Source organism: Anopheles marshallii, chromosome 2 (genome assembly GCF_943734725.1).
Source record: "Anopheles marshallii chromosome 2, idAnoMarsDA_429_01, whole genome shotgun sequence".
Lineage (NCBI taxonomy): Eukaryota > Metazoa > Arthropoda > Insecta > Diptera > Culicidae > Anopheles > Anopheles marshallii.
The window spans coordinates 20,559,076-20,586,858 of NC_071326.1; the positions used below are offsets into that span (position 1 = coordinate 20,559,076).

A 27,783-nucleotide genomic window follows, 5' to 3' on the forward strand; every position below is an offset into this window, starting at 1 on the left:
ATCAAATACCAGGAAGACTCTCTGCTCTTGCGAGGTAATCTTTGAGAGACTTTCAGAATTAACTATTTGGATTTAACATTGGAACTTCAACCGTTTTTGCACATTCTTTATAATTATGCAGTATGCAACGAGTCGACAATATGCGGCTTTGAGAACAACATGTGGTTATAATTGAGGGCCTTCCCTCAGCTACAATCAATCTATCCAAACGTGATGCATTCCTTGATCTGATTAGCACCCTGACAAACGTTTTGGTTGCTCATTTATTTCAATTCTTAGAATAAATCAGAGTTTAAGATGGCGTTTAAAGGTCATTTTCAACCGTTTTATTGAACTAGAATTGTAAAATGATTTCTTCATGCCGAGTTTCATTTAACATCATTAAAACAGACCAATTTCGTCGTACAATAAGAGGTGCCATAATATTTCACCTATTTGACATCTTCTAGCAATAGCAATTTTTAATAGAATTCTCTCATTTTTTGCGATGAATTAATACAACGCTTTCGTTATTTTTTTCCTCATTCGCAGGCTACTGCATTCAACTTTATCGTCCAGTTTGTGAACCATTACACTCAAGATGTGTACGAGGGCTCGCAGAACTAGCAGAAAATTAATGATCATCAAATCAAAGATGAAGTGTCAGTAGGCAGCACCCAGTAGCGGAAGCGTTCCTCCTTCAAATGGAATACCTTACCGTACGAAAGGAACCCTCTATGTGTGTGCGCAAGTGAGAAATAGAGCCTGTGGAGGGTGGTTTTTAAGTGTAGTGTGGTGTGAAAAAAGGTTCTGCGTCCAACCGGTGAGTGGCGGTACACCAGAGCGCAGTGTGAAGTGGGGCCGTACCGGACAGTGTGGTGGTCCTGCGTCCGTACTGTATGATGAATCCTTCCAACGATGACTCGACAAAATACATGGTCTCATCCTCGTCATCCTCCCACCTGCAGTCGGCCGCCGCCCTGCTGGCTTCCTCGCTCGGACTTGCCGACAGCGGTCTGTTCTTCAATCAAAGTGCCCGTGATCGGGACGTTGGCGCACTGGCGTCGTCATCGGCGTCGGCGGCGGCCGCAGCAGCAGCGGAATCTGCGCTGGAAAGCGCCACTGCCAGTGCGGACACGTTGTCCATATTCGACGCGTCCGGAAGTAGCATAATGTTGCAGGGTTTCTCATCGACCGCACCCATCGGCAGCACGATGGAGACGCCCGGGGCGGACGAAGCGATCGTCGATGGGGCTGGCGGAAGCGAATGGATCGACGTGGTGCTCCTGGTGCTGAAGGCTTCCATCATGATTTTCATCATCGTGGCGGCCATCTTCGGCAATTTGCTCGTCATCATCTCCGTCAAACGCCATAGGAAGTTAAGGTAAGCGGCCTTCGCTTCGCTACCGGTCTCCTTGAGAAACAAACGCGTAAAAGCGAACCAAAGCCTGAATTATCCGAATCGAACCGCAGTTACGGGTTTTCGGACGTGCTAATGCGTCAACATTGCCTGCAACGAACGCGGGGTGGAGTCGATGAAATGATCATTAGTGTGTAAAATGCGCAACTAATGGTGGCTGAAGTTTGGAGACCGAACCCGTTGCAGGCTATCGTCCGGCTAAAATGTCTTAATCGTCGTTTTCCTTCCTTTTGCAGGGTAATCACGAACTATTTCGTCGTATCGCTCGCCATGGCTGACATCATGGTGGCAATGATGGCCATGACATTCAACTTTAGTGTACAATTAACGGGAAGGTAAGCAATAGTTGATGGGAGCCACTTGTTTTTTTTTTTATTGTTTTGCATTTTTCAATCGGGAAAACTGTAGCATCATCTTCGGTCGATAACTAACGCTGCATGAAGTGCTTCTTTTACGTAGTATTTTAAATAAATGTAGAATCGTTTCAATATTCGCTTCTGCAACCATGGTACAGTTGCGTCAAACATTTCCGATCATTTGATTCATTTCCTATCTTTGGTGGGCATTTCTTACAACAGCTGGAAATTTGGGTCGTTCATGTGTGATGTGTGGAACAGCCTGGATGTCTACTTCTCCACCGCCAGTATACTTCACCTTTGCTGTATTTCAGTGGATAGGTACGTGATCAATACTCAATTTAAGACAAACGCTTCAGTAATTTAATCCAACTTTGACACACCTCTATCACACTTTCGGGTTCACGTTTTTGTTGCAGATATTATGCCATAGTGAAACCACTTAAGTATCCGATAAGCATGACGAAGCGAGTCGTAGCGATAATGTTATTAACTACATGGATATCACCAGCGCTGTTGTCATTCGTGCCGATCTTTGCCGGTAAGTAGCGGGTGCAGAGCGAATGAGTTTGCAATAAAACTAATAATCGAACCATCTTCATGGACGTCGAAGCATACGGTCACGAAGCGATAGTGGGAGTAGCGATAATAAGGTGTTAATCGTTTCGCGTTACAATGTTCCATCGTTCGTTGACAAAAACGGATTAATGGACGCATTTCAGTAAACTTATTACACTTACATCGACAAACGTATAACAAAGTATGGAAGTAAACAAACTTACGGAAGCTTAAAATACGATTAAAGTCATAAGGATACCACTCAAATCAATGGACATTCACAAGCAACTAACTCAACTAGGTAAATGCAAATGAGGTATTCAAGCAGGTCAAAACCATGTCCACATCATCAAATCACAGAACGGAACCGGAAAAGTTCTTATTTTGTTTAGAGTCATTAAGCGCAGGTGTGCAGTGTTTTTTGTTTATCCACCCAGCATTCTTCAGCTATCGGTTGTTTTGATCGTGACACAAAACATCAAGGACGATCAATATCATTTATCAAAAACACCGAATCGATTCGAATGCATAATTAATCATTACCCCACAATGTGTCACGTTGTTTTGTGCTTCCTTTTCCCTGTACGAAACCACCTCAACTCGGTCACCAGGTTGGTACACCACGGACAAGCACAGGAAGGAAGTGCTGCTGAACCCGGACAGTTGCCTGTTCATCGTCAACAAGCCGTACGCGGTCATCTCCAGCTCCATCTCGTTCTTCATCCCCTGCACGATCATGGTGTTCACGTACTTCCAGATATTCCGCGAGGCCAACCGGCAGGAGAAGCAGCTCGCCCTCCGACAAGGCACTGCCATGCTGATGCACCAACATAACGTGGGCGGTGGTGCGGGTGGTGGTAGCGGGGGCGGCACCAACGGGGAGGCACTCAGTGGTAGCGGTTCGTCCAAGACGCTTACCATGCACGAGGTGGACGCGGAACAGACACCGACCAAGGATCGGCATCTGATCAAGATGAAGCGAGAGCACAAGGCTGCCCGAACGCTCGGCATCATTATGGGAACGTTCATACTATGCTGGCTTCCGTTTTTCCTCTGGTAAGTGTGCGTTACAGCTGAGCGGAGTTCCCAGCCAACCGAGCAAAGGCTGATTCTTCGTTAAGTTTCTTTGTTTGCCTGATAAAAGCCAGTACGTCGAGTTGATTTGTAGCCTGACGCGGATGGAAGCGGGACAATAAATTTAACCAACTGTATCTCACCTTTCAGGTACATCATCACCTCGCTGTGCGACAAATGTCCCAATCCGGATATTGTCGTCGCGTTGGTCTTCTGGATCGGGTACTTCAACTCCACCCTGAACCCGCTCATCTACGCCTACTTCAACCGGGACTTTCGGGAAGCGTTCCGGAACACGCTCGACTGCATGTTCTGTGCCTGGTGGCGTCGGGAAACGTCCCCGCTGGACATCAACGTCCGGCGGGCGAGCCTCCGGTACGACTGCCGGGCGAAGAGTGTCTACTCGGAGAGCTACCTACGGCCGTCGTCCCAGACGGATCGGTTCCACAGTGAGATCGGTGAGAGCCTGTAACGGCGGTACGATGACGTCGATTCTGAAGCCACCGAGTGTACCCGGTTCTTCGAGTGAACGGGCACTATACTCCTCTTCCCTATCCCTCCATTTCCTCCCCTTTCCCGCATCACAGTGTATTGTGGTACATACCATGCCAAAGAAGACTAGACCACAGTGTGCGCACCGGAAGTGGGAAGCTCCTTTTAGCAGATACATCATTTGTCGTTACCAAGGGATACGTTACTATGCTTCCGTTGCATGTAGTACACTAGACCTGTTAAGAGTTTATACATCGGATTCTATATTTGCTTGGTTATGTATTTATTACTCTAGCTACATAGTTTATTGTGCCGTTCTCGAGGAAAGTCTGTTTAGTTGTGTAGTGTTTCGTTTTAACTAGCTCTAGAACCGGTCATTGTTCTCGTTCGCCAGATTGTTATACTTTAAGAAATTAAAGTAATTGCACACACACCAGTGCAGCGATGCTCATATGAGGAATGTCTCCATTAGCTATCTATAGGTGCTCAGTTACGATCGAAGTGAAGATTATGTTACCTATTCGCAGGCAGTCTCACGCACGTTCCCTATATTTGAGCCGTCAGGGTAGCAACCAACCAACAGAACAACTGATTCCCTTCTTCTCTCCAGCAATAAGGCAAAATCCCAAAATTAGCATATTCCTAGCGTAACTCATCACATCACACTCACGGATGTAAGATGGCAAACGTGACGTTTTGGCCATCTTCAAAAGGTCAAAGGGCGATGCTACGCATTCGGGATGCAGCTGTACGGTTGCGTTAAGAGCACGAGAACACCTACGGTTCCGATTCGACTAAAGCACTACCGAAACACACGCGAGCAAATAGGCAGAATCGGTGCCAGTTTTTAATCCAACCCGTGCCCCGGGTTGCGTCGCATGCACTCATGCGACACAAACAACATCAAATGATCTGTGCACGATCTGTCTAAAACAGGGCGTGTGTGCGCCCACGCTTTGGAAGGTGTTGCAAAGTGCAACGAATCTTGGTGTAGAAAGGGTCATAAACATATGTTCAAGAAGTCGCTAGGCCCGGGGAAAAGCAAATGGAAGAGTGGCGAATGTGTAATTGACGATAACATCACAATACAGAACTCAATTTCCGTATCCATGCATCTACAAAACGTCAATACACATTCTGAAGGGTACATACGCACAGCCATTACACAAACGTTACATTACACACACGTACACAGAGCATAACTATTCAAAGCGGGTATTTGTTCGTAAGAAATTGTAGTCCGTACATCAACCGTATTGTGTAGTGTAGCAAGGCGAAAGAGTAAAAGAGATAAAGAAAAAACGGGAAGAGAGAAAGAGAATAAGAAAGCGAGGCGAATATAACTATAAACATGACACAAAAAGCTAGTGAAGGAAGGTTGAATGAATGTTAATATTTAGCATTGACGCTAGTAGCAAATGTAATGGTATCATTAGACAAAGTAGTAGCGGAAAGTGTAGCCAATAACAATTACAACCACTAGACACGTAAGTATGCCCAGTTTGGGTCCGGTTTTCGCCGGTACGGACTGACAACCAAAAAAACAAAAAATCACGTAATAATGTGGCGACGAATGGAAAATACAATAAGTGGCGTAGTGGCAAAAGGAGATTAAAAAAAATCACATCGAACAGAAATATAATGTAATGTGAAAGAATAAAGTGTGTCTGACAACGTCATATACGGGAGGCGATTGCAGTTTAAGAAGAATCAGTGACGTAACAGAGACACAAATATTTCCGTACGCAGTCTTGATGTTTTGCAACGGCAAAACCCAAACAACAAATCATACTTTATTCTACCCTGGGTAGTACTGTGAACGCAGCTTCCAAATCGCTCCTAGAACGATATGCCCGTGCAAAGTCTTTTACGCTCAATTATCTACCAAGATCCGGTCCGGTAACTTTCACGCTGGCACCATGCCAACCATCGTGCGACATGTTGCACCCGGTTTCGGTCATCTGCCATTCTTCGTGGGGCGCATTTCATCGAACATCGGTCAACCGGGCCTGTAATGATTGATGGTCAAACACAGCTTACGCCCACTTCCACATGTCTGCCTTCCCTCCCGGGTGTTCCCGAGTTGGTCAGCTCAGCAGCAACACGATGCAACAGATGACTGCCGGAACATGGTTTGGTGCACTGTAACAGCTGCGAACATCCATTCCACCCCTCCGGTTAGTTGTTTTACCGTTTTCGGCACCGGATGGATCGGAACGAATTAATTGACGGAGAGGGCGCATCCACCCGGACCCGGTGGCATCTTGTAGGGCAGCTACGAACGCACCACATGTAAATGCAATGAAAAACAGATAAACATCTCCGGCGACTTGGAACGGTATCAATTCTAAGCGTTTGGCGAATACATCACCACGTCTAACCTCCAGGCAGGATGGCGTGATTCCACTCTGGTCCCATTTCGATGTACAGCTCGCTGTCTGTTTGCTTATAATTGCCGGCGTAGTCGTGGTGCTTTGAATGTAATTTACATACCTTTGCCGTAACTTGGCGTTCCTCGTGATTGCGCCCGAGCTGGCAACCATCGGATCGCGATCGATTTCGTTCCCTTCTGTCGGCCAAGCGAAAACTTTGATTGCAACGTTAGCAAATAGTGCACGAGACCGAGACCCGGAGGGTCAGATTGGTCGGGATTCCTTTTCCAGGATTGATTCCGAGAGCAGCGCGTTCGTCATCGTTTTGAAAATGAAATTTCGCAATGGGACCGATACCCAATAAGCCGGCGAAAAGGGCGAAATGCTGATCCGTCGAGTGTGGAAACCCACATCATCGCGCTTTACAGTTGCAATGAGATGCAAATTTCATTTCACGTTACCAGAGCTACAAGTACAGCGATGCCCTGAAAAGGTCCGTCTGTCTGTAGTCCCTTTAAGGCAGATACTTCCCACGCTTCCATCAAGCACTGCGTTTGGAGCCGTCACTGAAAAATAGTAAGCTTAAAAAGGGGATAAAGAATTCAATAATCAAAGGAAAACATACCACCGGCTATACAAAGTGATGCATTTGAAGTGTTCCCAGCGGACGCTGGACCGCGGAAAAGAGAGCAAATGCATTGCGAAAACGGCAACAACAACTAAGAAATCAGCACGGTGACGACATACTGCGCGTAAGTGTTGAAATAATACAGAAAAGCAATATTAAGTGTAGAAAAATATTGAAAAGTAATACCAACCAGCTAAGCTAGTTGCGCGAAAACCGCCCCAATACTGCAACGCTGCTGGTGATGGTGATGGGTTAGGGATTTTGTCCAGACATTGTTAGGATTAGGGTGATAAGTAAAATAGCCATATTGAATGTCATTGTGCGGCCGGCGGATTGGCCAATCGTTTATCATCGATGTGCCCTTTGGTTTTCAACTGGATGTAAGACCAAAATGGAACAAACATGTGTAGTGGACCGTTAGCGGTATTTTCATCGTCCATTTCTACTTCCCCCGCCACGTGTAAAACTATTCCCCGTAGATAAACGATGAAAATGGAAAGGGTGTTTTCTTTGGTTAACTGGAAGAGATATTGTTTTTTTTGTGGTAGTTGCTTTTCCAGAGCTCGATAAAGCCGATAACATTTAAAACTGTCAAAATAGAGCAATAACAAATGCGGAATATGTTTTCTGATCCTTTCAGCGTTCGTGTACAGTAGTTCGAAACATACAGTCCTCACTAGTTAAAAATATTCTTCCAAAGAAAGCATAGAGTTTCCAAATAAACTTCCTTTGAACTTCTACTTCCATCTTCAGTTCCTAGCAGTTTCACTAATGTACCGTTTCATCCACACCTCCCTGGTTCCCTCCTCCATCGATACAGGTAGAGTGGTAGAGATATTTCTAAACCGTCGTTTTGTAAATGTTGCATGCAGGTGCAGCCCGACTGCTAACGGGTGCATCGTCTGTAAATGCCGGTAAAAACAGAACAGGGGCGAAGTGAAAAACCAAAACCTTCAAAGTGTGCTGTTAACAGAGAAAATGCTCGGATGCTTCCGCTCGGGACTAGTGCTAGCGTGTGTGGTTGTGTTGTAGCCGTACACAAGGGGTCTATCAAGGGTGTGCATGTGACAGAACGAATGCGAGTGGCCGGGAGTGCGTTTGAGTTGCAGCAGACTAGTCGTTTGCTGCACGCGGGTGCATGCGGGTGTATCGTTGTAAAATACTCGGAAGCGGAAGAGCAAACAATCAGAATCAACGCGTAGTTGGAAATATAATTCATAAAATGCAAACATTAAGCAGAAAAAAAGAGTCCTTCCCTAGTTTTTCCTCTACGTACAACATGTGGTCAAACTTTATGGGAAGTGTGGCATTAAGATAACACGTTAACTAAAAATAGTAATACACAACTGCATAAACCCATTTACACGGTACAGCACGCAATTGCCCAGAAAGGTCGGATGTTCTTGCCACCACTGGCCTGCTGCCCATACAAGCGAATAAAAAAACCCAAGCAAACCGTAAGAACGATGTTTCCGATGGGGGGTAAATATCAGTACATAAAGTAGTATAAACACAGGCACAGGCAGGAAAGGTACAATCATCGTCTATCAAAGACGAGCGTGCGATGGTTCAATTCCTTACGTCTGGCGTTCAGTGAACGTTAACCGAGTGCACTCTGGAGGAATTGGGCGTATGCTTACAGTGTGTCCCGTATATTTAAATTGTGTCGTGCTACCGAATTGGCGAGTGTAACAAATCTGGCGTTCAACAATCAAAACTGTTTCCCCGTGCCCTACCCCCATGTTCCCCCTCCCCCCGCTACTTCATAGTAAGCCATGAAACATGATAAAAAGAAAAACATCCATAGCAACCGAGTTAACCAATGTGCGTATATTTGTGTGTGTGCGAAAAAGAGAGAGAGAGAGAGTGAATGGTAAGATGAACTGGAAGGGTAGTCTAAGGTACAGTGTAGTAGGCGTTGTGAAATTGTCAACAGTTGTGTAGGTGCGTATCAATGCGATGTGGGACGAATGAATGAGGGCAGGAAAAAAGGCACCAATGAAAAATGGACCGCTTGAAAATGGTGTGCGGGCGTGTTTGTATGCGTGCGTGAAGTTCATCAGTGATGATGGGAAACATTCGTAGTAAATTTATATACAACAATACAAACAGCGTAGCGTTAATGGGATCTAGTCGTATAAATGATGCTTAACAATAGATAACTTTAACCTGGTGTAAATGTTATCCTTAAGATGGTGTTCAGTTTATCCGCAATCGAACACCGAAGCCGATAAGTCGCAGCGGTGAAAGACGATACAGCAAAACCATAAAGTTCCGTTGGTCCATTTGTAACGCTTAGTTTTGTACTGGAACGGGCACGATTCAATTTGATCTGAAACAAAACTGCGAAAAAATGTGTCGTAAAGACAGCTTTCGATTTATAGACAACGGCAACAGTGCATAGGTGCCATACCGGTTCGGATGTTTAAAAAAAACGATGTGACCCCCAGCTGTGGGGATCAAGAGTGAGATTATCCTGAGGATATGGATACAAGCTCTAGGAGCTCTGGAGTTAAAGATTCTAAATTTGCAGCATGTTCGAACAAAAACAGTCCGACCAGGCAGGCAAATGTTTTGGTTTGATTCAAGCAATTCCCGAAAGCGCAAGTAAAAAGAAAACGTTCACCGATGGATGGTATGCATTTATTTCAACAATGAAAGTGAAAGGTAGTAAGACTCATCCATTTTTTTGGCACCGATCGGAGTAATTACGAACGCTAAGGCTACGCACGTCCACGGATGTATGGGAGGATTTTGTTGTATGAGCTGCTTATGATATTTTAATTAAAACTAGGAAAAGACTAAAAAGGCAGGTTGCATCTTGTACGAGCAACGTTTGAACATTAGAATCGAAGCGTAGAGTAGAGAAAATGTATAATTATTTATTTAGTCTTCTTATGTTTCTCCCAAGCCCTCAGTAATGGTGACGTTGAATTGAATGCGATTCACTGAATAAAACAGAAATGATTAAAACGATGTAAACCATTAAAATGAATGAATTCTTATTTTTGCTCTTACTGTACCTGTGTATTGCAATTCTGTGTGTATAAATATCACATATACATCAAATTGTGGTTTGCTCCTTGTATTAATTGAAAATTCATTTTACAATTGAACAATTGATTCAACAAAACTATACAGACAAGATAAAATTATGCATTGATTAACTAAATATATTCGGACCACATTTTAACTTTTTTTAATATATTAAAATGATTACTGTCTTACATCGGGCATACTGGGCAGCACAATTTAGTATATTATTAAAAGATCCGAGTTTTTTTACTCCTCTGATTGATGTAAAATAAAAAATAAATTATAAACAAGATAATTACACTGTTAGCATAATCAAGTTTCAATCAAGTTATCCAAGTCTAAACACAGAAAACAGATTTCCAAGATTCAAATGGTCATTACGACCGCCTTGTGCAGGACAAATGATGCATGATTGTTCCACTGTGCAGAGAGTATAACCCAAGGTGTTGAGAAAATGGTTATCTTTCTCACACATAGATGGCGCTAACCGAAAACGTTACATGAATCGGAATTCAATATTGATTGTCTCTTGTAAATAATTTTAAATGTCAGTACTCGACAATACGAAACATAATATATACTATGAAAGAAAACTTACACCATACAACACTCAAGGCCTGATGTTGTTTTATGAATCTTTTGTGAACAAAGATTTTCTTTTAAATTCCACGAAGGACTAGGCGTCTCCATTCTTTGGGGATAAAAGGATCAGGATAAAGGTACAATTTATTTATGTTGTATGCAACTGTTTACAATAATTAATTTTATTTTATTACACTGTTGGTAATGAAAATATATTTATTCGAATTTCTTTCATTGCGATGCATTTTTCGCATTCCACATGTTAGAAATAAAATGTGTTACTTTCTTTGGCATTTAACATTGGTTTCTATTTTCGACAGTCTTTATTCACGGTTGTTTGCATGTGTTTATTGTTATTCGAGAGAGGGTCTCTGTCAGTGAAGATATATGCGATAGCAGCCATCGTTTTTTATCTATATCAAGGTGTGATCATCACCAGTAAATAAATAATTCTTTTTCGATAAACAGTTCCCGGTAGCGGCTGAAAATACTTCCCAATACAGTACACTGCAGTTAGTACAGCAGGACTTTCAAAGCTTGCTCTTGGTGAAAGAATAAACGTTTCTCCGAAATTCTCTTTTCCAATCAAGCTCGCAAAACAAAAATGAGCAGAAAATCCATATCAATAGTTGCTAAAGTAGTGCTCCAAAAATTACTTCGCCTTATCCACAAACGAAAATCGAATACTGCCCTAACTTTGTAGTTTCTCATCCTACACACTCACACATGCACACAAACATACACACACATACAAACCAACATATACACCAAACAGCGATACAGTTTCCGATAACTAGCGTGTGTGCATCAGTTGCGTTTGGTTTAGCATCGTAATTACTGCTCCATTGTGCGGGGATATGGTATTTGCTGCTTGCCCTTTTTGCAAAATATTCAAACACTACCTATAAACTTGGTTTATCGTTCCAGCAGCAATAGCGATTCTAATGATAAACAGTAGTATTAGTTCAAGAGTTTGCAGGCTAATTTGTTTGCATTTCTTCGCTATTGTTTCGCCGTACACTATAGACTTTGCACCGTCGGCTGATGAATGTTGCCGCCAAATGCGTTAACGGTTATGATTACAAGGGAACAACCTTTGCATGCGTGGCGATGTGTTTTGTTTGTTTTTGTTCTGTTTTGTTTCGTGTGTACTTCATTTCGCTATGGCTTCTATACAAAATATTTCACACACCGTGCGCAACGTTTACTAGTGTTAATTTACCCGTCTCAATGTTTTAAGCTAGGAGTTTTCTCACTTGAAAGTTTATAACAGTACTTGGATGAAGTTGATTCAGCTCACTTCCAACACGCAGCACTTCGATCCATTTAGTTTTTTGGTTGTTTGTTTGTCTTAATAAAACCATCCTGATGCGTGACAGTGATGGTTCAGATGTATTTGCTACGAAACATTGCCCACTAACAATTATTACTGATTTACGGACGATTAAAGTAATGCTGCATTTAAAAGAAATATTTTTACGTCAACAAAATTAAATCTACCCTATTGCGCTGGATTGTCGGTTTGGATTGCCTTGAAAAATAAAATCTTTCCCTCTGTTTATTGCACTGGAAAATTTCAACTCACTGTCGAAACTTAACCGATGGTGAAACTCTATTTTTCATTTTGCGTCGTAAAACATACAAAAAGCCTCTACATCTGTACAACGTTTCGTACTAAACAACAAACAGCAGGAAGCTTTCACAGAGAGGGCGGTTCTATACGCTTGCATGAAACTTTTCACACACTGGTGAAACATTTCATAAACACTACGATGAGGCAACCGAATTGGCGCGAAAACTAGTGTCCAAGCCATCGAGGTGAACCAAAAAAAAACCTGATCACTACATTACTCTATGCTAAGATGCTATCAAGTTCATCCCTCTAAAAGAAGGGATGCCCTTTGCTATGGCTCTATGAACACCTAAATTTCATTGCCTAAGGTTCCAGTGCCTTCGTCAATTTACTTTGATATAGCGCGAGTACTTCTCGACTTTATTGTTAGACACATCCGGCTGATCACACATCTACAGGTAACATCTACTGTGGTGGGAGCATCTGTTTGTGCTGCTGCTTGTCCCCGGGACAGACATCGGCGTACGATATAGACGGCGAGCTTTGGACGTCTGTTTCCTTACACTGTGTAGCATGGAATGAAAACGGGGAATTTTCTTTGTTGTCGAGAGGGAAATTCATTTGATAACAACTATTATTGCTACATTTCACACTATGCATCCTGTGCTTTGTTTGGGGAGTCGGAATAATCAACAAGAACACCGATACCTTCGTATAAGAAAAGTAGGAGCACCCAACGTGGGAGTTTTCTACCCATGGGATCTCTCTGCTCCACTCCGAATTACGTTTGTAATGGCGAAGAAATAAGTCTATTTGAGAAAAAAAAAACGGGATAAAATCCCCACACAACAGGTTTCATGCACTATCATCCGGTTAGAAGCGTAGAGTTATGTTTTTATTCTCGTCTAATTTGTGCGCTTTGGTTCGGGTACGTTGTGTAGGTGTGTGGAATCAATATTGATTGTGTAGCTTCGAGCTCCCGCGCATTCCCATCCATGTCACGCTGCCGCATTGGAAATCGGATTACTGCCGAATTCCGTTCCCTGCGATGAGAGCCGAGAACATTTTTGGGCAGGAAAAAGCACAACCATCCGCCCGGAGAACGACAAGTTACATTCAAACAGGTAGCCAATTCCCTTTTGGGGGAATAGCTGATGGGTAAATAACGCTGAAAGCGTTTGCACCGTCGTATGTTTGCTTTCCGTGTGGTGCTGCCGTTGCTCGTACAGTTACACACACACATACACACACACACACACACGTAAAGACGGCCCTACCGGTATGGGTGCTGTGTCCCGCACCGAACATCCTCTGTTTGCCGCTGTGTGGATTCGCCGGGTGGGATTTGAAGCTTTCAATACACCCGGCAATGTTTGTCAATATTTGTCGCCACCGCCGAACAAGACGATTCGCGTGAATTGATCAAAGCTGACACAATCTGCCTGGCCTGGAAGTGAGCAAACAGCCAGGTTGTTTCGCGCTGTCGCCATCCCATGCTCTGCCCAGGTGCCGCAAGCTGTCCCGACCGTATCGGGAACGGGTCCAAACGGAACGATAGACAGAGAGTCAACCGGCGCGGTGACCAGTTTTACACCGTAAAATCCCTATTGCGCTCTTCAGCGCCGTAGTAAGCAGGTGTCTAATTCGATTTTCGAATCCAAACACACCCGCCGACCTGTCGGCCTCCAGTGCTTTCGCATCCGAATTTGTGACACCTCAGCGGGCGGTACCGAAATCGTTCAATTATGCAGCACAAAGTGTCAGACTCGATCAGCATGATACCCCGCGGTGCAAAAGCTTACCACAGAGAGCTTATCAACGCCTGCGGGTTAGGAGGATTGGGGCTGAGGAAAGGGATTGTGGTTGCTCCCTTAGGTGGATAAAAAGGTGCGTTATAAGAAGGGGCAAACAGGGCACCGTTTGATGAAGATATTCACCACACACGGTTCATTCAATCAGCGATACGGGGTTGCTACTGTTGCGTCTTGCGACTGTACGGTGAGAACGAAGAAAAAATAAACTCAACATCAGCACTGAAACAACTGACGTCTTTGCTTCCAGCGATCCGCTGAACCGTTCGCGCAACACAAACACAAACAAAAGTCTTGGCGGGTGACGTGTGTATAACCTACGCCTATGCACTTAATACTACACGTAGTACACGCTGTGACCGTACGGGCTCCGTCGGACAAAGCAGGGCAGCAGGGACTGAAGCGTGTTCCGGAACGCTTCCCGGAAGTCCCGGTTGAAGTAGGCGTAGATGAGCGGATTAAGCGTCGAGTTGAAGTACCCGATCCAGAACAGTACCGTGATGACGACGTCCGGACACGGACAGGCTTCTTCGCCGCAAAGCGATGTGATGACGTACCTGTAGGGTAGGTGAAGAAGAAAGGACACGGTTACTTCGGCCAAACAATGGAAAGTTTTGTAACTGTTAAAACAATCGTTTGTGATACGAGTGGAGAATTTACAGCAATTTTTTCTTGCGACTGCAACAGGCAAACTTGTATCATGAAGCCGGAAGCGGAACAAAAGATATTTATCTTTAAGCCTGCGTAGGACTTGAGCCTACGCTCCGGTTGATCCCTTCTAAAAGAACAGACACAAAAAAAATGCAACCCAAAACAAACACAACTAAATTCATTACCAGAGGCACCCGGGTACCGGGCATTACGCTTGTCCAAACTCGTTTAAAGTTGAGCTTGCTGTTTTATGTTTCAATTTGTCATTCGCTTCCATCCGAAGGACCGCACACGACCGAGCCCCCGGAATCATCGGTTTGCAAGACCGCTTTATATTCCGTTTGTTTTATCTGACTTTGGTTGTGTAATCCGAAAAAGCGGTTTCCTTTTTTTGCGCGTGTGGAAAAGGAAACCTTCCCATGGGACGAACGCGGACGATACATCCCTTTGGGGGGCGCGAGAGTCGTAACACGAAACGCCCGTGAACCGAACCGAGTCTTGTACAAGTTGTTTGGCAAGCTTCCGATGAGGTAAGTGAACCGATGGCCACCGAAAACGGAAACTTGCCGAGAAGTCAGTTCATATTTCACCGCGAGCACAATGACTTGACGTGGCGTTGACAGCGTGCTCAAATCAACGGCGGTACATCTCGCATATGTTCGCATACCGTCGGCATGCATGCATCCGTCCCGGGCGCGGAATTGTTCGGCTGCTTGGTAATTGTTGCCAGTCGCCGGCATTCACACTGAATGATAAACAGACAGATAATCCGAGCTCAGCCTCCGTAGCACTGTCGGCAGCGTGTGCGTGTGTGTCTGTGTAAGCACTCGTGACGCTGGCCTGTCACTGTGCGGGAAACACTGCACACGGGACCTCCTAGCAAAAAAATAAAAAAAAAAACACCGAAAGAACCTAACGAACGAATATCACAGAGCGTATGAATAAACGTATAAAAAATGGGGAAAAAAGAAAATGTCCTACCCATCTCCGATTACAGCCACTTTTCACTTTTGATTCGCGGCAATCATTCTTGCGGATAACGAGCCGTTGAGTGGCTGCTCCGCTTGCCGGTTCGTGACCGTGCGACCGATCCGGAGGGAGAAAACGGGATCAGACGAAGTGATCAGAACGGAGGTAGGGCATTTCATTTGAAACTTTACGAGGGTTTTCTGTGTTTCGGTTTATTTTATTTTATGAACGAAACTTTTTTGAGCAACGTGTCCTCATGATGGAAATGATATTGTTGGTTGCTTTTTGCTTGTTGTTAAAAGCATCGTTTGGACAACATTTTGACGTATTCCAAGTAGCCGAAATAATCACGTAAGCAATCCTGCGTATTAATTGAACGTTTCTATTAAATGGTGACAGCCGGAAGAGAGAATTGGTCTGCTTCCAGGAGACCGAACAGCACAGTACAATGGTCTTGACAATGAGCTGACAGAATTCAATTTAGAATATCGGAAAGTTGCGCTAGAATTACGCTAGAAAAACCTCGAATATCGATTAAAAAAACAAAAAAATACAAGTAATTCAATGAATCCTGACAATAAGGCCTCCAGAAAAAATAAACCGATACCTTGCCTCGCATCATGAAACCTTAGTATAGGTCGACGCTACGACGCTACGTAAAGACGCTACTTAGAATGAACAACGAGCTAGCTGAGCTGTTTGGCGGAGCAGACATCCTGACGCATCCAAGGCTGGAAGGATACGGTGCCTGAGGCACGTGATGAGGATACCGGGCTCATGCCAAACGAGGAACCTTCCTCGTCAGTGGCCCGTTAGGTACGAGAGGTAGAGGAACACAGCGAGTTCATTGGCTGGACCAAGTGGAACAGCACGTACTGGAGAATGGGTGCAGCCAGATGTGAAGGAGAGCTGCTCTGTACTGAGTTTCCTGGAAACGCTATGTTTGGTTGGCCGGTTTAGTTCAGCATTTCGCGAATGCGGTCGCCTTGGAGATCGATTTCCCGTTTCGTTTTGGTCTCAAACCTACAGGAGAAGAGCCTATGTTTGAGGTTTCAACTCGTTCAAGTCCAGTCAGCTCAACCTCAGCGTTATTGAGAGCATTGAAAGTCTGCGGTAAAACTTTTGATGATATATCGAAGGGCTATCAGACCGATAGGCCAAAGTCTCCTTTTTGCGATATTTCCTGATGTAGGACTTTGTGAAATCTTCTGAAGTCCTGAAGGATGAACAATTCCGTTTTTGTGGACCATCAAACGTCTTCCGGAACTTGATACGGGAGTGGCTCACAGTAATCTTCTTGGTAGGTAGCGCTCTATTGTTAGCCTTTGCCAAATACTGTCAGTGTGGTTTTGTGAATTGTTAAGACATTCAAATCGGAATTCTTCACAACTTCAACATCACACTCTTGGCCAATCAGATGCACAAAGTCATAGGAAAGAGGCCAACTGGAATTTGTCGTCTAAAACAGTGTAGATTGTTCAAGTATTTCTTCAAATATCTGGCCTTCTTCTCTGAGAAATAGTGGGGTCTCTTTAGCCTGGATGGAGGTGAAGATCTTTAAATTCTGCTAATGATTTTTCTCGTCTCAGAAATCCCGGAACTAGGCTTTTATCGGTGCTCTGGGTTTTCCACAGAATTGACAGAGTATTACAAATTCCAATACGACTGTTCGACTGACTGACAATCCGGAAACACACGGTACCGCTGGACATAAAATGTATTTTATCTGAGATAGATAGAGATGTCAGAAGTGCAAAAAATAAGTATCCTAATCCATCTCCTTGTGTGTTTTCATAGCGACTCTTACAAATTAACTGGTAAAGTTATCAAAATTAAAATAAGCAAACCTTTGTATTTTACTAGGTAGCGGGAAATTCGGATAAAATCTCGCAAAATCAGTCCATTTTTCTAATATATTTGTTACCAAAGATTAAATCACAGCCGAGTACTCGCGGGATCAGGTATCCTTTCACTATTGGGAGAAGGAAATCTCTCCAAGCTGATGTTTTTCACGAATTAGAAAATAGGTTAGATCCGCGACAGTTAATGATTTATTTATTATATTAAATTCCAGCAATTATACTGTTTTCGAGAATAAAAGCTTTGTTTGCATGAATGCTAACGAAAGTATATCAACTTTTTGTTCTGTTTTTTAACGTGTTTGTAATACCAATTAACTCCTTCACCGAGCTCCATTGCTGAATATCAACAATAAGCGTTGTTATTTTATTGCATGCTCGATGAATTTGTTGATTTCATTGGGAAATTTTACGTTTAAGTTTTTTGTTGTATTGAAATCAAATAAATTCCAACGGTACGAAAAAACCTCGGTAGTAATATCATTGCTAAAATAACGATAGGGGCGATCGGGAAAACCCATTCTGGGAAATAGACATTTTATATTTTATTCCTATAAGGACAGTATAATCTACTTAATTTCATTGTAGCAATATGAACTGTTCAAAAACTCACAAACACACGCACAACGAAATAAAAATAATTCAATGACGATTTCCAGATTCTGATGAATTTTATTCCCTTTGCAATGCCACTGTGAAATATGCACGATACGTACTCGTATACCGTCTCCATCACCTTTCCCACGGTACGGCGACTCAATCAAATGGAAAATCGACCAATTAATTTGCACCACCCGCGGATACACCAAAGTGGATGGGGTGCAATTTTTATAAGCATCGATAGTTTTCCCTCCAGCTGACTGGCGTGCGTTTCCATTCTCCGCCGAAACGGAGACAACAAATGATCGTTTTGATTTGATTCATTTATGCCTCTTCATGCGTACGATACGTTCCGGGACACGGTAATGCTTTGCAGCTGGAGCTGAGCAATTTTCCACCGCCGAGCTTTAATCCAATTGTGTGTGAGTTAATTATAAACCGATGATGGCTAGTGTGCGGAAAACGGACAAATAAATGTAGCACGGCGCACCAGATTGAACATGATTGCTGCCATCGAATTAATACGCCTTTGCTCAATGCGGTGCTAATTGGCCGCCTCAAAGGGGCCTGTATTGGGTGTATAGTCAGGGGTACTAGTCTAGTGACAGTTAGTGATCGCAGTACAGTAGCGCCATTTGCGTTTAATTGCGGTGACATTGGTTTAAGTGCTGCATTAATTCCATTCGTTAGACTGCAAAATAAATACCGCGAAAGGATTAGTTCTATCGAAATGGTTTTAATATACATTAGGTATTTTGCAGAAGCATTATTGATGCTTCTCACCCAACAAAGCAGCAGCATATTTTTCTAATTTAAATCATGCAGAAAATAGTTACCCCGTACGCCTACGCTCAAATAAGCATAATTAAACTGTGCATAAGTATGCATTCGGGGAGTGAAAATGCGCCCACAGAATGCAATTACTATGAACAATACAACTCCGGTAAAGGTATTCGGTTTAATCTATCATCAAAGGTATGCCAACAATGCCCTCTTTGTGGTTGTTAGTTCTGTTTTAGTTATAAAAATAAACCATTAGCAGTGCTGTAAACATCTTTGATCCGTAAACTAAACCAATCAACACATTTCCTGCCCGTAAACCGCCAAACCTGATGCAAACCAATTGATTAATCGTATTATCTACTAAATGGCATTCCGGTGGAACAACCACACCTAAATATAGGGCGCAAAAAAAAGTAAACAGCTTCAATCTTCCGCAGCGCTGAAAGAAATAACTGGCGAACCTCGGTCAGTGCAAAGGGGGCTTTTCCCGCTAAAGAAATTAAATTTAAGCTATCTTTGTGCGGTATCTGCGTGTGTGAAGATGCGCCCTTTTAGTCACTTTCCTGCAGGTAAGCCCTTTTCCGCCGGGTTCTTTAACCGGATCCGCAAGCCCTAACGCTGCTGCTATCCCTATAGACAAAAGCCACCACACGGCTACAGGTGCGGGCAGATACTCGTCCGATAGGATACTCACCATAGGAAGAACGGAAGCCAGCAGAGCAGAAACACTCCCATGATGATTCCGAGCGTCCGTGCCGCCTTATGTTCCGCCCTCCAACCCTTGGCCGGACGGGTCGAGGTACCGCCTGTCGTCACGCCATCCGATTTTCCGATCGACGCCGGTGCACCAAAGCCAGTTTAATTAGATTTCCCGTCCGATCGGAACGCGATGCGGTCCGATTTGATCCAGCCGGCGGCCATTTCGTCCATTTCGAACCGTAGTGCCGTGGTCGAGCGGGTACGGGCACGGGGACGCGGGAACGGTGGTTGTTGGGTACGGTGTTTGATGTTTAGATGACGGCGTTGATGGGCCAGGGGCAAATACCAGGTACCAAGCAGCAGCAGAAAGAGAGAGTGAGAGAGAGAACCCCGAAGAATCGATCCCGGCATGATGAGCACGTGCAAGCGCACGCAAAATGGCCGGCGTGGAAAGAGAGTGACGAAAAGAAGAAAGAAAAACAGATCGAAAACTGGTAAGTGTAGGGCATAATTAAATCACGTATCGAGTATGCCCACCGGGAGCAACAATTCATCCCGCTTTGACATTTGACGAGGCCTAGCCTAGGAGCGATTGCGTTCCACCGTTTCTACGATACAGAAAGCAATACTCGAAGCAGAAGCATCGAACACCATCGATGCACACGGGCACGGTTGCTCGATTGTACTACGGTGCAATTACTACGGCGATGAAGAGTATGGATCATTCGTACGAAGCGTGGAAAAATAGCTCTCGGCATACAATGTTCATTCAGTAATGGACATCGTCACACAATGTCCGTGTCATCGAGTTACGTTTTTCAAACATACGCTCTTGATGAAGCTTTGTTTGAAGCGCATAACAAAGTATTATTCATACTCTTTTGTATATTCTCTACAAATTATACAGTGTTTGTAGTATGTTTATTTTTTACTTTTAAAATAAATATTATTATTAAAGTATTTTTTTCAAATTTACCAAATAAACGATCATTTCACAAATAGGTTATGCGTCAAAATGCTTTTCCATACATTGAAACAAATAAATCAATTGCTGCAATTTAAATACAGCCAAACATCATTATCAAACCCCAAAAATGGTCCCTTCCACTTCAGCCGAAGAATAATCAAGAAAAGGTTTGTTTGGTTTATCACTTGTGCTGTGAAAAATAAATATTGACCGACATCACTTGGTCGCCTCGTTGTACTTCTTCGAAAATCGCACCGTTGCCAGTTCATTCCATTGGTTTACCATGGAAAATGAGACTTACATTTAAATTATATTTCTCTAACGCACAGGAGGTTTCGTACAACAAACGCAACATATGATTGTTAAACGATCCCAAATGACACGACAATAGTGTCAAACATCACAGCACACTATTGGCAGTTGATAGTACAAAACCAGTTGGGTGGTATCAATGAGTACAAGCTAGGGCGTATAAACGCGATTACAAACAAATATTTTGCCCTTCAAACGAGCAATGTTTTAAGCAAAAACAATTCGTTTGAATTATTTATCGCATCTGCTTTCGCAAGTCTAGCAAGATAAGTGTCAAAATTGTGCTATACTGCTTATTCGTGTCATATCATTTGAGGTTAGTTCTGCAGCGATTGTTTGCTTTAGCAATTGCGTAGTTCTAACATTTTAAATAAACTTGTAAAGCAACACAGCTGAGCGAATGACGTCTACTGACTTATTTGATGACTTAAAGAAAAACATAATACGAAAAAACAGTACTAATGTGACAACGTTATTGTATGAATAGCAATGTACAAGTTATAAAAATGGACAAGACTCGTTGACAAATAAAGGCTAGAATAGCACACACAAAATAGAAACCATTGAAAGCGAACATCATATTTAAAAGTTTAACTATGTACATACTTTACTTCAGTATGGAAAATATATTTACAAAGAAACTTATGACTGATTTAAATCAATTCACATCATTCAAAAATTCCAACTTGGCTTACATTGTCCTTAAAAATATGAATTAATTTGCATCCGTTCAACAAATTGTACCCATGGACATCGTTTTACAACAACGATATAATTAAATTTTTCATAACACTACGACCATACTACGGTTCTGTGCAAACATCAAAATGTGTTTCATCATTAGCCAAATAAAAATTTCCCGTGAGTTAAGAGAACAAAAAAAAAAGTTTCACTTTTGGCTTCACCGTGCATCATAGCCCAACATTTGATACCAGCAAAACCGCAGCGAACGGTTCGCGGTTTTGTTTGGCTTCAGTGCGATGAGTGTGGTGTATAATACGTAGAAGTAAACATTGTCCAGCTTGGTCCGTGAAAATAAATGAAGCAACGAATAAAAAACTTCACGCAAATACCATCGTTTCATTCTACCACGTCGTCGTTCGTGCGGAACGTAGTCGTGTGCTGTAGCTGACAGTATTTCCGCTGGTGCTTTCATCTTCCAATTGTGATCTGCGTACCGTTTCGCTTTGATCGAGAATAATTTCTCCCGCTTGTTAGAGGGCGACGGTATGGCAAAAGCGGTGGATAGCATAACGCTATCCGTAATTGTTGGATTTTCGCTTTTGCCGCAAACCAAAACGACAACAATAGTGGGAAGCCCAAAAGTGGCATAACTAGTGGCAGACATTTCCTATCCATGCTAAACGTTTGTCCTTTGACCAGGCGTATTTTTCAAAGGGGTAGTTTTTTCCCGAACGTGCCTTCCGGTATCAGGCAAAAACGGGATGATCCGGATCGTGGCGTGAACTGAGATTTGCACGATGCATTGTTACCGGAGATAAAATCATCGCATGATGAGGGACGTGTTCATTGGATTTATGGATTTCGCTGTAAAATTATTATCTTGCAATCCTATTGTATATTCTTCAAAGCATTCTCTTTTATATTTTTTTTTATTTATATTGGTAACTGTGTGAAGATGATGTTAATTGCATTATACCGGTAAAATTAATTGCTTTTACAATCCATAACATTATTATTTGGTCGTTAATGTTAGAGTGAAAAAAGGACCATTTTTGTTATGTTACATGAAGCAATGTTCAACTAGAACGAAAAAACATATTAAGCCTACAAGTAAGCTTGCAATAGTTGACGCATTTTGTACATTACGTGTAGAAATGACCGATCGATTGGACATCTGTTGATAGAATTGTATCATTAGTTTTTTATGTTGTTTAATTTTATTTAACGAAATAATAGCAAGTTTTAGGAAAGTTTTAAAATAATCTCTATTATGATTTGGAGTTTGATTCAGCAATATGGAGGAATGAGTAGGTTGTCACATATTATGTATTGCTTCTGATTCGACCATTTTTTAAGCCCAAGTCAAAAGACTAAAATTTGTTACGATCTGGAATTCACAATCAGCAAGAAAACTTTTCAATGGCGGTAAATTAAATTGAATATTTCTTGAAAGTAACACTGTTAAACAACGTGTTACAATAAAGCTTAATGTTTGTTTTAATAACTTGTGCTTTAATAAATCATATAATTCTTAACATTATGCTTTACGGTCACATGTACTTTTGTTTATTATTAAACTTTATAGAACATCAGTATTATTAAGCTTTTCAACCCATTGTTTAGAAAAAGTTTAACACTTTACATAAACAAACGAAAGTTATTACTAATTACACAAAAAATAAATGATAAATGATAAATCTACGAGTATCCTCAACAGCTGCATCTTATGTAACGTATGTAGTTCCATATCAATCCTGCCATGAAAAATCTTCTCCACTAACAATTAATTTCTTGTGTCACAACTGTAACGATTCCTGTAAAAAAGCTAAAATACTATACGTTACTTAACAATAACCATTTGTACAAATTATATGTCTTATTAACTTAGGTATTTCCATTTGTTTTTACGCCATGTGGTTCGGCTTCATTAAGGAAATCATTTTGTATCTGTGACAATGGTTAAAAAAGCAGTACGGCATAACTTTAAGCTGATAATACATACTTTCTATGCAAGCATACGTTTAAAGTCAAAGGCACAGTAAGTAGACTAAAGAGTCCAATTTAAATATGTATATAACGGAAGCAGCATGGATTTCCCAGCCGACCGAAGCGACCAAGCAAACTTACGGTGTGATTATCCGTAATGCATAATGCAATACAACGTCCCACTTTCATCAACCCCCCAATGGTGTACGACTTTCACCGTAAACATTTAATGCGTCCAGTGGAATCCAGCTTCCGATCAATTAATTACGCATCGAGGTTCAATCGCTCCATTGACACGGATGCATCCATTTAGGTGGTGCATTAGTGTGGCGCAGCCCACTCGTATAAGTGACCTCGAACGATGCGCTAATGTAAAGCTGCTGGCAGGTGATATGACGGTTGTAAAACTCTAATTGCTCTAATCCTAATGGTGAACATTTAAAAATAATGCTAAGCTGTCTACACTAATGAACGATGTGAGTGGCGGTTTTTTGGGCAAATTGAACAGATTCTGCAGGTGTGCTACAATCGACAAAGCATGACAATTGATACTGTAAGCAATTTTGTACCGGCACAACTATCTTTCGGGAACGGGAGGGTTAATAATTGGCTTGTTCTTGTTGTGGAAACTAAAAGCGTCAATTGGATCACAATCAACTACAGAATATACACGACACGGCTAACAGCTAATAGAAAGTGCAAACTTCTATTTTTTTAAATTAGAAATTGAGATAAGAGACACATTTCAAGGTCGTTACAAGGCGAGAGACAAGCTTAACGAAAAACAAAAACAGACAACACAAATGTCGTGCAGAACAGAGCGTGCAGGAAGGAAGGACACTAAGGGCAAGCAAAAGCAATCGAAGCAATCGGCCAAACAACGAGCAAAGCGCCGGAAAGTAGACAATCGGACTGACCTTCTCCACAGCCGACGCTGGGGCAACGCGAATGCCGGCAACCGGGCGGTACGGGACTGGGCACGGTCAGCCGATTCCCGGCACTGGTGGAGACGGTCGGAGAGGGTGGACCGAACTCGCATCCACCGCCGCAGGACACATGCACGGACGGGGCCCGGCGCAACCCGTACCGCTTCAGATGGTTCCACAGGCATTTGATCTTGCGGAACTTATGGTGCCGGCAGGAGGCCGCACCGGAACCATCGTCCTGGTGACCGGCCGGATAACAGCAGCTGGGCTGATTCGGCTGATAGCGCTGCTGGTGCTGTTGCTGCTGATGCTGCTGATGGTGCTGGTTGGCATGGGTACGGCTTCCGGTACCGTCGCAGCCCGGCACACCACACACACCACCAGCACACCCGTCGTCGTCCAGGTCCGTGTCGGTGTCGTTCGCGTGCACCACATTGTCGTTGTTGATCACAATACAAATGGCGCCACGGCGCTGATGTTTTTGGCTGGAGTCTGCAGGAGTTACGCGTTGGTCGATGGTGTGTGAGTGTGTGTTTGTTGCGTGCGAGATAGAGTTTTGGTGTAGTGGACATTGTTTGATGGTTGCAGTTTGTCCGATTGAACGATCGACAAACAGACCCACACAGGCATCGCGCATCGCACACAAGTTCGATTACGGCAAAGTATTTTGGTTCGAGAGGTCAGCAAACAGACAGTATGCGACAGGGCGATAGTGCAATAGAAGGATTAAAAAGAGAGATAGACCGAGAATTTTAGAGAGATAGACCGAGAATTTTAGAGAGATAACGAAAATAAGATGACAAGGGAGAATCTTTCAAGTGCACGAAAAAAAAGTTAATTCGGCGTTGCGGTCCCATTTGGTTCAGTATCGTTGTATGTGTGTAGACGTTCGCTAAAACTCCTGACGACACTTCTCGATTTCCATGATTCGATAGAATCCACGCCTCAGCACTAACACACGCCTCGAAATGCCGGAAGGATGGTTTTGTAGCGTAATGTGGAAATCGAGAAGTAAGAGAAGAAAAAAAAACACACCCCGAACAGCTTCCGGATCACGCACTAATGGGCTTCGTCTCATGGGCAAATCAATCAACAATTGAACCGAAAACGAGCACACTTTGGAGCCGGCAATTTTCGAGCAAAACTCACTTGCACGGGAGATACTGTGGTTTGCCCGGGGAGTTTTCTTTTGGACGGCTTTGGGTGTTCCGCGTGAACCAGAACAACTGAAACGGATACGAACAAAACGAAAGCACTCAGAGGCAGGCTTTCAGATTCGGTCTGTTGTTGGTATTTCTTTACACATTCCATTGAAAGCATCATCAGGCAGCGTGCGATAACAATGGAACTGTGCTGTACTCGATCGTGCCTTGCAATATGTGCCTTGTTTGATTGACGCGGAAGATAAATTACACCTTCTGCTGATGGTAGCCATTTTTTTTGGTTCAATATTTCCTGGTACGGGCAAAGCGGTTGTAAAAAAGGTAGTATAAGTTTCAATTAAACACAACAAAGTGTGGTTGTGTTTTTGTATAAACAAAAAATCGGCGGCCGAAAGATATAACCCCCAAATCAAACTATGAACAAATTAAATGATGCATTTGACGATATAGTGAAAGAAACCGTAAGCATAAAGAATGGTTTTTTTCTGACACAGCCACAAAATAGCAATTTTTGACCAGCAGTTCTGATGCTGTTTCTTGTCAATTACAATCTATTTGTTGGACAGAACATTTTTTGCCCTAACCACATTGCCGTGCCACTCAAACACCCAGAACGTTTGCATTCCATTTAGCGAACACATCGTTGCAAAGCAGTATGTATTTAGCTTGCCATTCAAGTGGGTAGACGTCAGGCATGGCTGTTACGGCCAGGGTTTGAAAAAGGTTGACGAAGTTGACGAAGGACCGACAGCACTTAGAAGCACATTGAAAAGCAACACCATAAATCCATTTTGCAACCAAAAGGTTTATGGGCCATATTGACACTGGGCACTGTAAAAAGGTTGAGTACTTTATTTACTGCAACCCGGCGGGCACGTTGATCTTCTGGTGGAGGTGGAGATGCTGAGTAATGTCAGCAACTTAGCTCTATATATAAAGCACCCTAAAGGATCTTACTGGTCTGGTGGCAATTACGATAAGTTAATTTTTTCCAAGTTGATACTCACAGTTCCAGCATAAGTTATTCAGTTTGTGAACATTCAGTACACATTTTATTTGATGATTTTTAGAAGTATCGTACGAGGAGTAAGTAATTTGAATTGAAATGAAGCATCAATCAACTTCATAATACGCTTTCAAGAAAATTAAACTTTAAAAGAGTTTACACCAAACATTGTTAACGCATTTAGCCAGGGAATTATCTGTTTGAAATACTTCAAAGCTCTTTGAAATTCATCTGAAAATCCTTTTGAAATCTCAGTTGTTGAAAGTTGATAATATCAGGTATATGATTAAATCACGCCACCACAGGTTTCCAGCTATAGCCAAAAAGCAAAGGATAACACCATACACGTCGTCGTGAATGAAGCACCGAATGGGAGAAAAATATGACTGCTTAAAATGTAGGCCAACGAGCGTACCGAGAACACTCCCCTTTCTGGTGCCGCTTCTTGCATAACGAACACTCATTAAATGCTGGCGATGATTTAATCCTACACCAAGGAACAACTTTTTAATCAACTTTTTGCAACTTTCACGGCTACAGGAAGTTCTCCCCCATTCTACAGAGGAAAGCATGAAAAAAAAACCTTCCAAAGCAAAATAAAACCTCGAATCTGTCGAACATCCACTCGTCGCTAACTTCAACGATCCCTGTGTGTCCATGATGGCTTATGATGGTCAGTGTAATCTATCGCTTTACGGTTAGCAACATGCGGGGGTCGAGTAGCGAAAGGAAGCGGGAAAGAATGATGCCAAATAAAAACCAGCATTATTAAACGCAAAATATTTATCCAAATTTATTTATCCACACAAAAAAATGCATCACACCAGGCGATGGAGGCGCCTGGTTTCTCACGCTGCCACACAAACGATGGAGACGCCTGGTGGCGAAGGATGGCATTAAAAATGAACACAAGTAAATCGACTCATAATCCGACTCACGGCTCAAAATATGATGCCAACCAGTGGAAACTTTAAAAAATATTTGACAACATTCAATTATTCGACCATTATTCGTGATTCATAAAATATACCTGCTGCTTCATACGTATTTCCTCAACATTATTAAACATTTGCTTGATAACCTGAGCCAATTTCATCGTTTCGTGTTGAGGGTGTTTACCTTCAACGGACGTTTACTGTTATGTACTAAATCGTACGGTTTGGTGTTTTTTTTTAATGGCACCATTAACGTACCACGCATAATGACATGTAATTAAATTCTCCATCCGAAAATCGTTTTTACTTTCGCCAACGATTTAATGACCCGACACATTTTGACAGTGCTCTGATCCGATTGC

The 27,783-nt window shown here is 42.8% G+C and overlaps 2 protein-coding genes across 2 annotated transcripts in view; one reads left to right on the plus strand and one right to left on the minus strand.

The window, feature by feature from the left end:
• The first annotated feature begins 878 nt into the window (after positions 1-878).
• Positions 879-3,859, plus strand: LOC128719571 (octopamine receptor beta-2R). The gene is made up of 6 exons (XM_053813197.1): positions 879-1,363; positions 1,636-1,734; positions 1,978-2,076; positions 2,175-2,296; positions 2,925-3,369; positions 3,538-3,859. The coding sequence occupies exons 1-6, from the start codon at positions 879-881 to the stop codon at positions 3,857-3,859; spliced, it is 1,572 nt and encodes a 523-aa protein (XP_053669172.1).
• A 10,359-nt stretch (positions 3,860-14,218) lies between these two features.
• LOC128719510 (octopamine receptor beta-3R-like) overlaps positions 14,219-27,783 on the minus strand; it is a 38,221-nt gene continuing 24,656 nt past the window's right edge. Inside the window, exons 7-9 of the mRNA XM_053813137.1 lie at positions 24,309-24,809; positions 19,438-19,549; positions 14,219-14,438 (exon numbers count right to left, since the gene is read on the minus strand). Coding sequence (XP_053669112.1) covers positions 14,219-14,438; positions 19,438-19,549; positions 24,309-24,809 — 833 coding nt within the window. The remainder of the gene's footprint in view (positions 14,439-19,437; positions 19,550-24,308; positions 24,810-27,783) is intronic.

What these genes read in the sequence shown, in the direction of transcription:
- LOC128719571 (XM_053813197.1), top strand. Translation starts at nt 879, where the DNA reads ATGATGAATCCTTCCAACGATGACTCGACAAAATACATGGTCTCATCC. An exon ending in AAACGCCATAGGAAGTTAAG is followed by an intron (nt 1,364 to 1,635) that starts GTAAGCGGCCTT and finishes TTCCTTTTGCAG; the next exon opens with GGTAATCACGAACTATTTCG. An exon ending in TGGCTTCCGTTTTTCCTCTG is followed by an intron (nt 3,370 to 3,537) that starts GTAAGTGTGCGT and finishes CTCACCTTTCAG; the next exon opens with GTACATCATCACCTCGCTGT.